Genomic DNA, 14,072 nt, shown 5'->3' with positions numbered 1-14,072 from the left:
AGGAAGGAAGGAAGGAAGGAAGAAAGGAAGGAAGACAGACAGACAAGACTTCTGGAGACCTTGATGTAGCACAGTGGTAGAATGCTCAGGTAGCATGCCTGAAGCTATGGGTTCAATCACCAACACTGTACAGGGGGAAAAAATAACACAAAAGATATTTATTTATTCATTTTTTAGATACAGGATTCTTCTATGTCTCCCTGGCTGTCCTAGAATCTGCTATGTAGACCAGGCTGGCTTTGAACTCATGGAGATCCAACTGCGTCTGCCTTCCAAGAGCTGGGATTAAAGGAGTGAACCATGACACATGGCAGAAAGATTTTTGAAGTTTATTTAATCTCGAAGGTAAACTCATTCATATCATTCCCTACCCCAACCCCTCGCTCAGTAAGAGTGTATCATATTCAATGCAAACTGCAATAATCTCTTTAAGGTCATTTTCTGTATAGTACTGTCATAAAGACTGCTTATTGTGTTTTACCTTTGGTTTCTGGAGGTTGAATCAGAGAAAAATCAGATGACATGGTAAAAAACATATTCATTAATTTATAATGTCATTCCTATGACCACCCAGAACAAAATGGTAACTACAGTTGTGAACATAATACCAAACTAAATGGCAGAGTTTTGGGCTTGCAAAATATCTCAGCAGTAGGATGCTGCCCATAAGCCTAATGGATGGAGTTAGACCATTAGGACTGACATGGTAAAAGAGAACCAACTCCCAAAAGTTATCCTCTAACTTCTACACTCACCCACATACAGACGAGAGACACACACACACAAACACACACACACTTGTGTGCATACAAACAAATAAATGGGGGGGAATTATTTTTAAAATAATGGGTTTTTTAATTGTTTTTACTTGTATATTTGTCTGTGTGCAGGCATATGCACGTGAGTATGGGTGCTGGATCCCCTGGCGCACAGTTACAGGCAGCTGTGAGACACTACAGGAGGGACCTGGGAACTGAGCTCTGGTCCAATAAAGAAGTAATATGTGCTCTTAACCTCTCAGCTACCTCTCCAGCCCCCAAAAGAAAAATTCTTAAGAAAAAAATAGATTAAAAATGTTTTAAAAGGAAATACCTTTCTTAATTTTTGCTTTGTTTTGTTTTAAATGACCTCTCTGGGAGAGCTACTTGATACATTCAGACAGTTTTAACAAGATTAGAAAAAAATGAGAAAAATAAGTCAACTAGAGAATATTGGCTAAAGCTTCTTTTGTGAGGCTATCAAGTGGACTATAAAGATTACATTGTTATATTCTGTTGTCCTTTTGGAAAAGCATGAGGTCCTGACTTCAATCCCCAGCACCCATGTAAAAGCTGGCCACTAGAACTGGAGCCTGTAATTCCAGTGCTGGGAAGACAGAGACAGGAGATCCTTGGCCAGCCAGTGCAGACAATTGGCAAACTTCAGGTTTAGTGAGACTCTGTTTCAAAAACTAAGGTAGAACACAATTGAGAAAACACCCAGTGTCCACCCCTGCCTCCAGATATATATGTGTATACATATATACACACAGACACACACACACACACACACACACAGTCATTTAATAATCTAAATATTTCCAAAACTAGCAGCAGCTAGAATGATATACAAAACAGAGTTTCCAGCCATGGCTACTAAGACCTTGCCCCACCCTCGAGGAAAAGAACCCTATTAAGACGTAACACCGTTAGAGCACTTTAGCTCCTGAACCATTTTAGACCTTGATAGAAAAAGACATCATTACTTATATTTCATCAGATTACTATTACTGTTTTTGTTTTATTTGTTTGGGTTTTGTTGTTTGTTTTTCAAGACAGGGTTTCTCTGCATATCCCTGGCTGACCTAGGACTTCCTCTGTAGACCACCTCACAAAGATCTACCTGCCTCTGGCTCCAGAGTACGGGGATTAAAGTCATAAGCATAGCACTATTATTACATTTTTTAAGGCTAGGTCTCAAAACTCAAGGTCATAAAATCCTTCCTATATCTTTTTAAAAAACTCTAGCATACGCTTAAACTTAAAGCTTGTACACATATAAACAATATATAGTCTAAAAGTGGAAGTTTTTGTATGTTATCTTATTAATTATTAGATACACCTGAGAACCGAGTAGCAGATGGTGTCGTGCCCAGGCTTTACTCAGGGACTGGGGGACAGGCGGGTATCAGCAGATTAGCAGAACTATTAATAGGCCTAGGAGCGAGCAGCAGTGAAAGAGCTCAGAAGATGCTAAGAGGGATACAATGTATCACTGGGGTAAAGACCTCAGAGACCAGTTCCCATAACTGACTTCCTTGACTATAAAATAGAGCACCTAGCTGGACAGGAACAAAAATGCATTTCTAACTAGCTAACCTTGGTGAGACAGGTTTGAAAAACTAAAGGAATTATAAACCAGGAATAATGTTCCCTCTTAAAAAGTTTTTTTTTTTTTTTTATTTTTGTTGTTTTTTTACCTATCTATACTGCCAAATACTGATACATATCGACAAGATGTATGTTTTTGGTTTGCTTCATTTTCCTTTTTTTTTTTTTTTTTTTTGAGATGGGGCCTGTCTATGTAGTCTTGTCTATCCTAGAACTCACTCTGTAGACCAGGCTGGCCTCAAAGTAGATCCTTCTGTCTCTGCCTCTTTAGTCCTGGGATTTAAAATATGTGCCTCCATACCTGGCTGGCTGCGCAGTATGTTGTGGTTTATTATTATTATTATTATCTTTATTTCTTTATTGATGGAGGGGGCATGACTGTGCACATGCTTCTCTCCTTGCAGCACGCAGGTCCCAGGACTGAACTCAGCCTAGCAGGCTTAGTGGCAAGGGTCCTTACACAATGAGACATCCCTCCAGCCACACACTAGGAAAATCCAAACCCTTGGAAGGCATCTACAGAGATGTATTAGACTCCAGCCTTGGCATCTGCCCTGTTAGGATGTGACTACACTGCAGATTCATCAGTTCTACTTAGAGGTCTAGGAGGAAACTAACTACAGTGGCAGATAGACTGTAAAACTTGGAAATTTCCTTGGAATTGCATCAAAGCTTGAAAAACGATGTTGCAACTACAGCCTTGCTACTGAACCCTCCCTGCTGCTTGTCTAGTGCTGGAATGGGGTGCAGCATTTGGGAACTGCCACAGCACCTGTCTGTGCAGTAAGTGGTGCACTAGGCAGCAGCAGGGCTGGACAGAACTAAACAGCACTGCTCAAACAGCCCACGGCAGACACAGACATAACAAACAAGGATGGCTGATACGAAATCTGAACATAATATTGTTTTTATATATCACAAAATACAATTGCTTTGATTTTTTTCAAAAAATTAAAAACATAAAAAATATATTTATAGTTCAAAGGTTGTACAAAATTAAGACTAGGCCAAGTTTGGCTAATGGGTCTCAATTTGCTAACTACTCAATAACATTATAAACTGTAAGTTTTTATTAATTTATTTGTGTGTATATGTGTCTGTCTGTCTACAGGCCACGTATGTGTTGGTGTCTGAAAAGGCCAAACGATGTGGGAACTAGGTCTCAAACTCGGGACTTCTGGAAGGCAGGGAAGTACTCTCCAAAATTATTTCTTTTTATTTATTTTTTAAAAGTTTTATTCATTTATTTTATGTATATGAGTACACACTGTAGCTGAACAGATAGCTGTGAGCCTTCATCTGGTTGTTGGGAATTGAATTTAGAACTTCTACTCCCTCCAGTCAGCCCCACTTGCTCAGGCCCAAGGATTTATTTATATAAATAAGTACACTGTAGCTGTCTTTAGATGCATAAGAAGAGGGCATCAGATCTCATTATGAGATGGTTGTGAGCCACCATGTGGTTGCTGGGATTTGAACTCAGGACCTTTGGAAGAGCAGTCAGTGCTCTTACCTGCTGAGCTATCTCACCAGCCCCCAAATTTTATTTCTTACAAATAACACTTCAGTGGAGGCTGGGAGAGGAGAGGAGGGGAATGGAATGTGAAGTGTAAAAAGTGAATTACAAATAAAATTAAATTAAAAAAAATAAAAAACACCACCTCAGGCTGGGTATTTGGTGCACATCTTTAATCCCAGCACTGTGACTTGAGACCAGTCTGGACTACAAATTGGTGTTCTAGGACAGCCAGAGCTACATGTCTCAAAAAAACAAAGAAACAAACAAACCCCTCAGGGTTAGAGAGTTAGCTCAGCAGTTAAGAGCATGTGTTGTTTTGCAGAGGACCCAGGTTTAATTCCCAGCACCCACACGGTGGCTCACAATCATCTGTCACACACCAGAGTCATAAGAAAGGAAGGAGCCTCAACTGAGGTCTCCATAAGACCCAGGTGCAAGGAACTTTCTTAATTACTGATCAGTGAGGAAAGGTCCAACCCACAGTGGGTACTACCATCCACTGGCTGGTGATCTAGGTTCTATAAGAAAGCAGGCTGAACAAGCCATGTAAAGCAAACCAGTAAGTAGCATCCCTCCATGGCCTCTGCATCAGCTCCTGCCTCCAGGTTCCTGGCCTGTGTAAGTTCCAATCCTGACTTCCTTTGGTGATGAACAGCAATGTGGATGTGTAAGCTGAATAAACCTTTTCCTCCCCAACTTGCTTTTCTGTTATGGTGTTTTGTTACCGTAACAGAAACCCTAAGTAAATCTAAAAATTAAAAAACAAACCAAACAAAGCAAAAGACTCAGGCTCAGGCTAGGTGGTGGCGGTGGCCTAAGCCTTTAATCCCAGCACTCCGGAGACAATGGCAGGTGACTGTAACTTTGAGGCTAGCCTGGTCTACTAAGAGAGTTCTAGGACAGCCAGGGATGTCTAGAGACAGAAACTCTGTCTCAAATAAACCAAAAAGAAAATCACTTGCATGCGACCAATCTATCATTATAGCCAGCAGCCCATCCGTAATAGTCAAAGGGAATAACCAACCTCAGCAGACATCAAAAGATAAAAAAATGAGAGCGGTTACTTTCATATGATGACATTTTATTTAACTAGAAGAAATTAAATACCAATATACACTACAGCATGGGTGAACTTTGAACACATAGAGCTGGTGAAAGAAGAGAAAAATAAAAGCTAACATTGATGATTCCACTGACAGGAAATGTCAAGGACAAAATATACCAGCAGCTGCCAGGAGCAAGGGGGTGGGGTGGGGCTTGCTAGTGGCTACAGGGTTTCTCCAGGGGATGAACGGCACTGGAGTTAAGAGTTGCATAATCTTCTGAATATATACATACACATACATACGTACACACACACACAGAGAGAGAGAAAGAAAGCCAATATGAGGTAAGAGTAAAATTCCTTGAAGAAACTGAAAAACACATTTTCCTTTGTAGACAGTGCATATCTATGGAGACAAGATCTCCATAGATTTTATATATATATATAGATATATATATAGATATATATATATGTAATTTTATAAATACACACACATATTCACTTAATTGTATGTCTGAAAGAGGTAAACTTTGTGCTATATATCTTTAAAAAGTCAGTTTTAAGTTTATAGCAACATTTTGTTAAATTCTGTGTATTTCTCAATAGAATTATACTCCTTAGCTAAGAATATATTCAACTTGCATCACATGTATCCATGACAGAAAACTACAAGAGGTCCGAGACTGTACCACACTGGTTACTATGCACAAGGCCCTGAGATCAATTACTGACAGAATACAAAACAACACAAAACAAATCTGCTACCCAAGCTTTTGTTTAGATTCATAGATTTTCAGGCTGGTAAGATGGATTCTTGAGTAAAGAAACTTGATATCAAGCCTGCCAACAAGGGTGGGACCCAAACAGTGGAAAGAGAGAACTGGCTCTCACAAGCAGTCCTCTGACCACCGCCCCTCCCACCCCCCACCCCCGCCCCTGACAGGCAAGGCATGGCACACACCCACCTCACAAGATGAATAAATGGACAATCAAAAAAGCTCATAGGTTTTATAGAAGTAAAGTAAGTGTCATGGTTTGAATATGCTTGGCCCAGGGAGTGGCACTATTAGGAGGTGTGGCCTTGTTGGGGTAGGTGTGTCACTGTGGGCTAGGATTTTAAAACCTTCATCCTAGCTGCCTGGAAGTCAGCTTCATACTAGCAGCCTTCAGATGAAGATGTAAAACTCTTAGCTCCTCCTGCACCATGCCTGCCTAGACACTGCCACGCTTTTGCCTAGATGATACTGGACTGAACCTCTCTCATCCTGTAAGCCAGCCCCAATGAAAAGTCGTCCTTTCTAAGAGTCGCCTTGGTCATGGTGTCTGCTCACAGCAGTAAACCCTGACTAGGACAGCAAGGAAACCATAACAAGCCTGCACTTTGCTCTCAGGGCTGCAGGGTCTGTGCACCAGAGGCGCCACCGGAACCAACACCTACGCAGGAAGCTTTATGAAAACACAATGTCAGTGTCACACTGAGCTGAGACAAACAATTTAGCAACTTAATCAGTGACACAACCAAACTTCAATAAACCCATCTTAATAAAATGCTAAAATAAGCATTACTAAAACCCACTACCATACTGGAATTCCTGTATAATTCAGGCCCACAGAACACAGCCTGGGGTTACCTCTTTCTCCTCTGGGCAGTATAGAGGCCCTGTAGGATGAAGGACAGCTTTCTGTGCATAATAAAACAGCTCTGATATATTCTTTAGGTTTTTTGCTGAACACTAAAAAAAAAATAAATAAATAAAATAAAATTAATTAGTTTTATATTCTGAAATCAATTATGATAGCCAAAAACAATTTTAAAAATGTTAGCATATGACATTCCTCTTTTGGAACCTTTTCCACTCTCAGGAGTTTTCCTTGGTTTGTTTGGTTTTTTGTTTTTTTTTTTGTTTGTTTGTTTTTTTTTTTTTTTTTGCTACTCTCAGCTTTAGTAGGGTGGGGGTAGGGAGGAAGAAAACCAATATAAGATGAGAGTAAGATTCCTTGAAGAAACTGAAAAACACATTTTCCTTTGTGGACAGTACCAAGATCTCCATAGAGCTTAAGAGGAAAACTGTCAAGTTCTCTGTTTTATTCCATCTCCCATAATCTCCCACCCGTTCCAAGTCTCCAATGACAGAGCATTCACCAACACATTTCCAAGCTAAAGCATGAGACATACCTCCACACAGGTCTCTATCTCTGTATACTGGTTCATGATTGGAAGGATGGTCTCCATACTACTATATTCCACCAGATCAGATTTGTTCCCAACCAATATCAAAGGCAGCCTGAAACAAATAGGGCATTAATGCAATAAAGAAAACAGAAGATGTTGTATTTGTATTTTAAGTTAGGTCATTATCCATTCTAGTTAAATTCCCATCGTAACTCGGTCAAGCCAAGGTCCCCAGATAGTAGGTTCAGTCAGTCATCTCAGATTTATAGAGCATCTGTTTCACGCCACACACTCTTCTAAGTACTAAAGACCTTAAGAAAAAGGTTCCTCAAGGGTTGGAGAGGTGGCTCAGTGGTTAAGAGCACTAGCCGATCTTCCAGAGTACCTGAGTTCAACTCCCAGAGCCCACATAGCAGCTCAAACTGTCTGTAACTCTAGTTCTAGAGCATCCAACACCCTCCCACAAACACCAATGAATATAAATTTTAAGAAGGGTGCAGGGAGGGGGAAGAGATGGGTAAGAACACTAGCTACACTTCCAGAGGACCCGGGTTCAATTCCCAACACCCACACGGTAGTTCAAACTGACTGTAACTCCAGTTCTCGGGGAATCTGACTCTCACATAGACATACATGCAGACAAAATACCAATGGACACTTATGAATAAATAAGTCATTAAAAAAATTTAAAGCCAGGTGGTGGTGGCACACACCTTTAATCCCAGCACCTGGAAGGCAGAGGGAGGCAGATTTCTAAATTTCTCTGGTCTACAGAGCAAGTTACAGGACAGCCAGCGCTACAGAGAAGCCTTGTCTCAAAAAACCAACTAAACAAACAAACAACCACCTCTCTCATCCTAAGAATGAAAACAACTGAACAGGGAGGTACCAACAGAAAGAACGGGAGGGAGATGATCATAAAACTTCTCTTCAGTGGGTGGCATCTGAGCTGAGTATTGAGGGACAATCATATAGAGAGCAGACAACTAGCTGGGAAGAGGGAGCGTGACCATCCTGGTGGGCTCAGAGGTCAGGAAAGGTCTGCCAGAATGGATGGACAGGGAGGAGGCGGGATGAGCTAGATTGAGGATGAAAGGCCAGACATACCAGGACTTCTAAGCTGTGGTAAGGAATGTAGGTTTTATCATTAGTATAACTAAGAAGCTAATGAAGAGGTTATAAAGTAGAGGCAAGATCTGATCTAGTGAATGCTTTTTTTTTTTTTTTTTTTCGAGACAGAGTTTCTCTGTGTAGCCCTGGCTGTCCTGGAACTCTGTATTCCAGGCTGGCTTCGAACTCAGAAATCCTCCTGCCTCTGCCTCCCGAATGCTGGCATGAAAGGCGTGTGCCACCACTGCCTGAAGCTTTTATTTTTTATTATTACTATTTTTAATGTATCTGATACGACTGAACTCAATATTGAAGTGTTTTTAGTTTCTTACATGTATGAGTGCTTTCTTTGCCTGCACACATGTATGTGCACGTCAGAGGAGGTACTGGATCCGATCCCAAGAACTAGAATTACAGAGAGCTGTTAGCCATCATGTGGGTGCTCAAAATCAAGCCTGGGTCTTCTGGGAGAACAGCCACTACTCTTACTGCTTAGCATCGCCCTAGCACTAATTAATACATTTAAATGTGATCTGCTACATTTCAGAGATATATAGGGAAGGATTTACAACTTGGTGGGATGTCTATTTCCTTTAACATAGTCCCGATGGGATAAATGAACAAGATTGGTCCTGAATTAACTGTTGAAGCTGGGTGACAGATTCATTACACTATTTTCTATTTGTTTTATGTGTGAATTTTGTCATTAAAAAAAAAAAAAAAAAAAAGCCTTAGAGCATACTCGGGAAGTAGAGGTAGGTGGATCTCTGTGAGTTCAAGGCCTACCTGGTCTACAGAAAATGTTGACGGACAGCCAAAACTACATAGAGAAACCCCGTCAAAAACAAAACAAAACAAAGAAAAAACAAAACAAAAAAAACAGAAAAAGCCTTGGCCAATAACTCTCACAAATATGGTGAATGTTCTCAAGACTACCAGACTCACAAAATGACAAAATGACACACTACAAGAAGGTCAAAGAATCTTTGCATTCCCAGGGAAAGGGACATTATAACAGGAAGTGGACTGGCTCTAGTGGGCAGACTAAGCTTATTTTCCACACAGACACAAAAAGGGTACTGTTACAAAGTCAGGCTTGAGCCTGACTGCAGATTTAAGAGGATGTGGGAGGCAATAAGAAGAGAAAGAGCCAAAAGATCCAGTTCTAAGATGGTTTTAGGGTGTGTGTGTATGTGTGTGTGTGTGTGTGTGTGTGTTTCAAGGCAGAACTTCTCTGTATATCCCTGAATATTCTGAGACTCTCTGATTCTGTAGACCAGGCTGGCCTAGAACTCAGAGCTCTGCCTGCCTCTGCCTCCTAAGTTCTGGGAAGAAGGGTGTGCACAACTCCACCCAACTAAGACGATTTTGTTATATAGACAATAAAATCATAAGTTTTTAATCACTGTAAAAAAGTAAAAGAGAGAAAGAAAGTGGCAAAAGAAATAAAGTCTTTTAAGATTTTTTTCTTTACAACATTTCTTTCTCCTCCCTCTTCCCCCATCCCCCCCCACCCCCCGTGTGTGTGTGTGTGTGTGTGTGTGTGTGTGTGTGTGTGTGTTGTGTTCAGGGGACAACAGTTAAAGAGTCAGTTCTTTCTACCATGTGGATTCTAAGGATCAGTATGCCATCAGAATTACTGGCAAATGCCTTTAGCCATAGGACCGTCTCATTGGCCTAGAAAGCTTTTTAAAAACATGGTGGCTTGGGGGTTGTGGGGCTCCAGCAATGTCTCAATGGTTAAAAGCATTGTTCTTGCCAGGCGTGGTGGCACACGCCTTTAATCCCAGCACTTGGGAGGCAGAGGCAGGCCGATTTCTGAGTTCGAGGCCAGCCTGGTCTACAAAGTGAGTTCCAGGACAGCCAGGGCTACACCGAGAAACCCTGTCTCGAAAAACCAAAACAAACAAACAAACAAACAAAAAGCCTTGCTCTTGCAGAGGCTCTGGCTTACTTCCTAGCATCTACTTGGTGGCTCACAACTGTCTCTGCCTCCAGTTCTAGGGGATCTGACAGTCTCTTCTGACCTGTGTGGGCTCTGCACATGCACACACGGAGTAGACAGACAAGTGAGCAGAACACATTCTCTGACAGAGAGCAGACAGAACATTTAAAGATCTTGTTTTAAGTAAGTGAAATCCGAGAGGCCTATGGGAAATCTAAATGGGTTATCAAAGACATCAGAGTAGCGGAGACTGTTACACGTGAGTCCTAAAGGACAGCTTGGAACAAAACAAATCCTTTGACTAGGCTCCAAACTCCCAAAACAAACTCCTGAAGAACTTACTTTAGCACCCTTATCTTCAGTGTGATTTTTTTTTTAATGCTTATATTGTCCAAGAACGGACTCCTAACAAGATTAGGAAGAATTAGTAAACAGTAGTTTATTTAAAAAAAAAAGTCTAAAAAAAAAAAAAGTCTAAATTTATCAATTCTAAAGTCCCAGGCTAAGATGGAAGCATCTATTGTTTCTGAAACTCTCTGGCTATGTGACACTGATATAATGATATAAAAGAGTCCTAAGGAACAATAGGTATGTACCAAAAATAATCTACAGATGAGGCTCGGGAAAGAAGTTACTGGAAAATATAAGGTCTATCCTGGCTTGGCAGTGCACACTTATAATGCAGCAACTGGAGGCTGAGGCAGGAGGAGGTAGGAGCAGGAAGATCACAAGTCTGAGAACAGCCTGGGAAATATAATGAGATTGTGTGTCTCTAAAATTAAATTAAATTAAATTAAAATAAATAAATAAAATATAAACAAGGTCCACAAAGTAGCCATAGTAGTTTAGGGACAGCAAAGCCAAAGTTCTAAAGCCAGTGGCATAAATGGGTTCTTCATAGATACTGGCCAAAGTATGCAGTCTTCTCCAGAGCGGCCCTCCTAAAAATAGCCCCTGGGGGCAGCACCAAGAGCATGTGGACACACCGGCTCCACTGTAAGGCTTCACTGTCCAAGACAACACTCTATGGTGATGGCCTTGTTTGTTTTCTGAGACAGGTCTTTCTAACTCATTCTAGTTATCCTGAACTCTCCACCAGGCTGGCTGCTGAGACTCAGGGCATTGCCAATATGCCCTCAAATGACAATGAGCTTTAGTACTGTTGTCATAACCGCCTGCCACAGGCAGCTATTGAGCTTCTGAATGTGGGTAAGTAGATCAGAGGAACATAGACTTTTGTTATTTAGTTTTTAATTAATTTAAATCACCACAAATGACAAGAGGCTATAGTACTGAAGAGCTGAGTCATTCTCTTCTTTTCACTTTATCACCACAAAGTTTAAGAAACAATGAAGAGTCATCACAGAGCTTTGAGGCCATGTTAGTTTCCCTTCCACAAAGAAGTCAGACAGGGGCATCAGATATCCAAAGAATAAAGATAAAAAACGCTGAAAAAAGAATCCTGAAAACTTGAGCAAAGGGCCAGATGGTATATAATTAATACTTAAAACATGATTTTCTGGGCTAGTGAGATGGCTCAGCGGTTAAGAGCACCAACTGCTCTTTCAAAGGTCCTGGGTTCAAATCCCAGCAACCACATGGTGGCTCACAACCATCAGTAATGAGATCTGACACCCTCTTCTGGTGTGTCTGAAGACAGCTACAGTGTACTTACATATAATAAATAAATCTTAAAAAACAAACAAACAAACATGATTTTCCTAATATTTAAAAAGATTTAAATGGGGGCTGGACAGATGGCTCAGTGGTTAAGAGTACCTGCTGCTCTCCCAGAGGAACTGCCTTTGGTTCCCAACATCCGCATGGTGGCTCACCAACAATTATAACTTCAATTACAGAGGCTCTGATACCCTCCTCGAACCTCTGGCAGCATGCACACTGTACACCAAACTTTTCACATACACATAAACAAATAAGAACAAATAAACAAACCAGTTTTAAAAAGAAGATTACAATGTTGGGCTAGGGGTAGTGGCACAAGCCTTTAACCCCAGCACTTGCTAGGCAGACAGATCTTTATGAGTTTGAGGTCAGCCTAGTCTCAAAGAAAGGAAAGACAAAGAAAGAAAAAGACTGAAGGCTGGGAAGAAGGCACCAGAGGCATACTCCTTTAAATCCCAGCCCTCGGCTCTTAGGGGCAGGTGGAGTTTCGGGAGTTCCAAGCCAGCCAAGAATATATAGTGAGATCCTGTCACAAAACAAAAAAAAAACAAGGAAAAAAAAGGAAAGAAATAACAAAAATAATTTTGTCCAATTAAGTAGTGGGGAAATATTTTCATCTGACTTAAAACAAAGCATTTACGCAGAGAACTATCACTCTGCTTGGGAAATTACTGAGTGTGCCATCTTACATTTCCCTTTTCTACTATATCTCCCAAAGAACTGCAGAGAGCCTCCTTGTATGAATTTCTAAATGGAGATTTACAGGGCATTTTAGAGAAGTTATATACAAGTTATCTAATTTAATTCTCGCTACCGCCATATGCATCCAGGATAGACAGTACCTTTATCCCTATCACAGATGAAGAAACTAGACAGTCAAATTAAGTGGTCAAACAAGCTCTGAACAGTTGCTCAGTCCTATGTTCTGCCTAGTGCACACTGTGAGCAATCAACAATCCCACACCCCATTAAAGAAGCAACTCAAGAGAAGGCACACAATACAGGCAAAAACAAACTCCAAATAGACTCAAGCAGCAGGTTTTGAACAAAATGTAGAATTCCTAAAATACGTTGACCATTCAGTGTCAAAGCTGTTTTCTGCTTTGCTCTCGAATCTATTTACTCCTAGTAATCTAGTCACTCCTGCCCTCAAAAAGGTATGTGGTGGTATATGGAGGTAGGTGAACTGGGAGAAACTGATAAAACCAATGTAGACATGGCTCAGCAGGTAAAAAGCACCTTTACAAGCAAGCCTCAGTTCCATCCTGGAACCAACACAATAATAGAAGGAACTAAACCCCATATTTTTGTTGGTTTGGTTTTGCAAGACAGGTTTTTTCTGTGTAGCCCTGGTGGCCCTGAAATTCATGGCCTCAAAATCACAGAGCTCCACCTGCCTCTGCCTCCTAAGCACTGGGATTAAAGGCATGTGCTACCACCGCCTCCTGAACAGATTTATTTTATTATTTTATGTGTCTGAGTGCTCTGACTGTATGTATGTCAGTGTACCACACTCATGCCTGGAGCCTGAGGAGAAGGTGAGCACCAAGAGAGTAATTGGAACACAACCTGGGTCCTGAGACGACAAGTGCTCTTAACCACTCCAAACGCTCCAGCCCTAAATCCTGCAAGCTGCCCTCTAACACATGTACACACACACACACACACTCTCACACACACTTACACTCTCTCTCTTTCTCTCTCTCTCTCTCTCTCTCTCTCTCTCTCTCTCACACACACACACACACACACATACTCACACTCACACAGAAATAAATAAATATTTGAAAGAAAAACTAAATGTGGGGCATGTTAATAACCAGTAGATCTAAGTGAAAACTTTACAATTATGCTTGTTACTGTTTCTTAGATCTTTTCTCTACATTTGAAAGAAAAGAAAAATACCTGCTGTCTTTGTCTGTTCTTTCATTTATGAGAGGAATCCATCGGCTTGTTACCTAAAATAAAATTAAGTAGGAATGAAGACATGATGCAGGTCTTCTTTCAAAAGCTGCACATCTTTAATTCCAGCACTCAGGAGGCAGAGACAGAGGCAGGGGGATTTCTGAGTTCAATGCCAACCTGGTGTACATATTGAGTTCCAGACCAGCCAGGGCTATATAATGAAGATTCCTTCTTTAAAAAGAAAAAAGAAAAAGAAAAGAAAAGAAAAAAGAGGGCGTGGTGGCGCACGCCTTTGATCCCAGCACTCGGGAGGCAGAGGCAGG

The 14,072-nt window shown here is 41.0% G+C and overlaps 1 protein-coding gene across 7 annotated transcripts in view; it reads right to left on the bottom strand.

The window, feature by feature from the left end:
* Positions 1-14,072, bottom strand: part of Rhot1 (ras homolog family member T1) — a 62,875-nt gene that overhangs the window by 29,867 nt on the left and 18,936 nt on the right. For all 7 annotated transcript variants that reach the window (XM_029483400.1, XM_021175388.2, XM_021175385.2 and 4 more), the window contains exons 6-8: positions 13,750-13,802; positions 7,110-7,218; positions 6,565-6,666 (exon numbers count right to left, since the gene is read on the bottom strand). In XM_029483400.1, the coding sequence (XP_029339260.1) occupies positions 6,565-6,666; positions 7,110-7,218; positions 13,750-13,802 (264 nt within the window). The remainder of the gene's footprint in view (positions 1-6,564; positions 6,667-7,109; positions 7,219-13,749; positions 13,803-14,072) is intronic.

Source organism: Mus caroli, chromosome 11 (assembly GCF_900094665.2).
Source record: "Mus caroli chromosome 11, CAROLI_EIJ_v1.1, whole genome shotgun sequence".
Lineage (NCBI taxonomy): Eukaryota > Metazoa > Chordata > Mammalia > Rodentia > Muridae > Mus > Mus caroli.
Note: the sequence above shows the minus strand (reverse complement) of the source record. Positions and strands in the feature narration are given on the sequence as shown.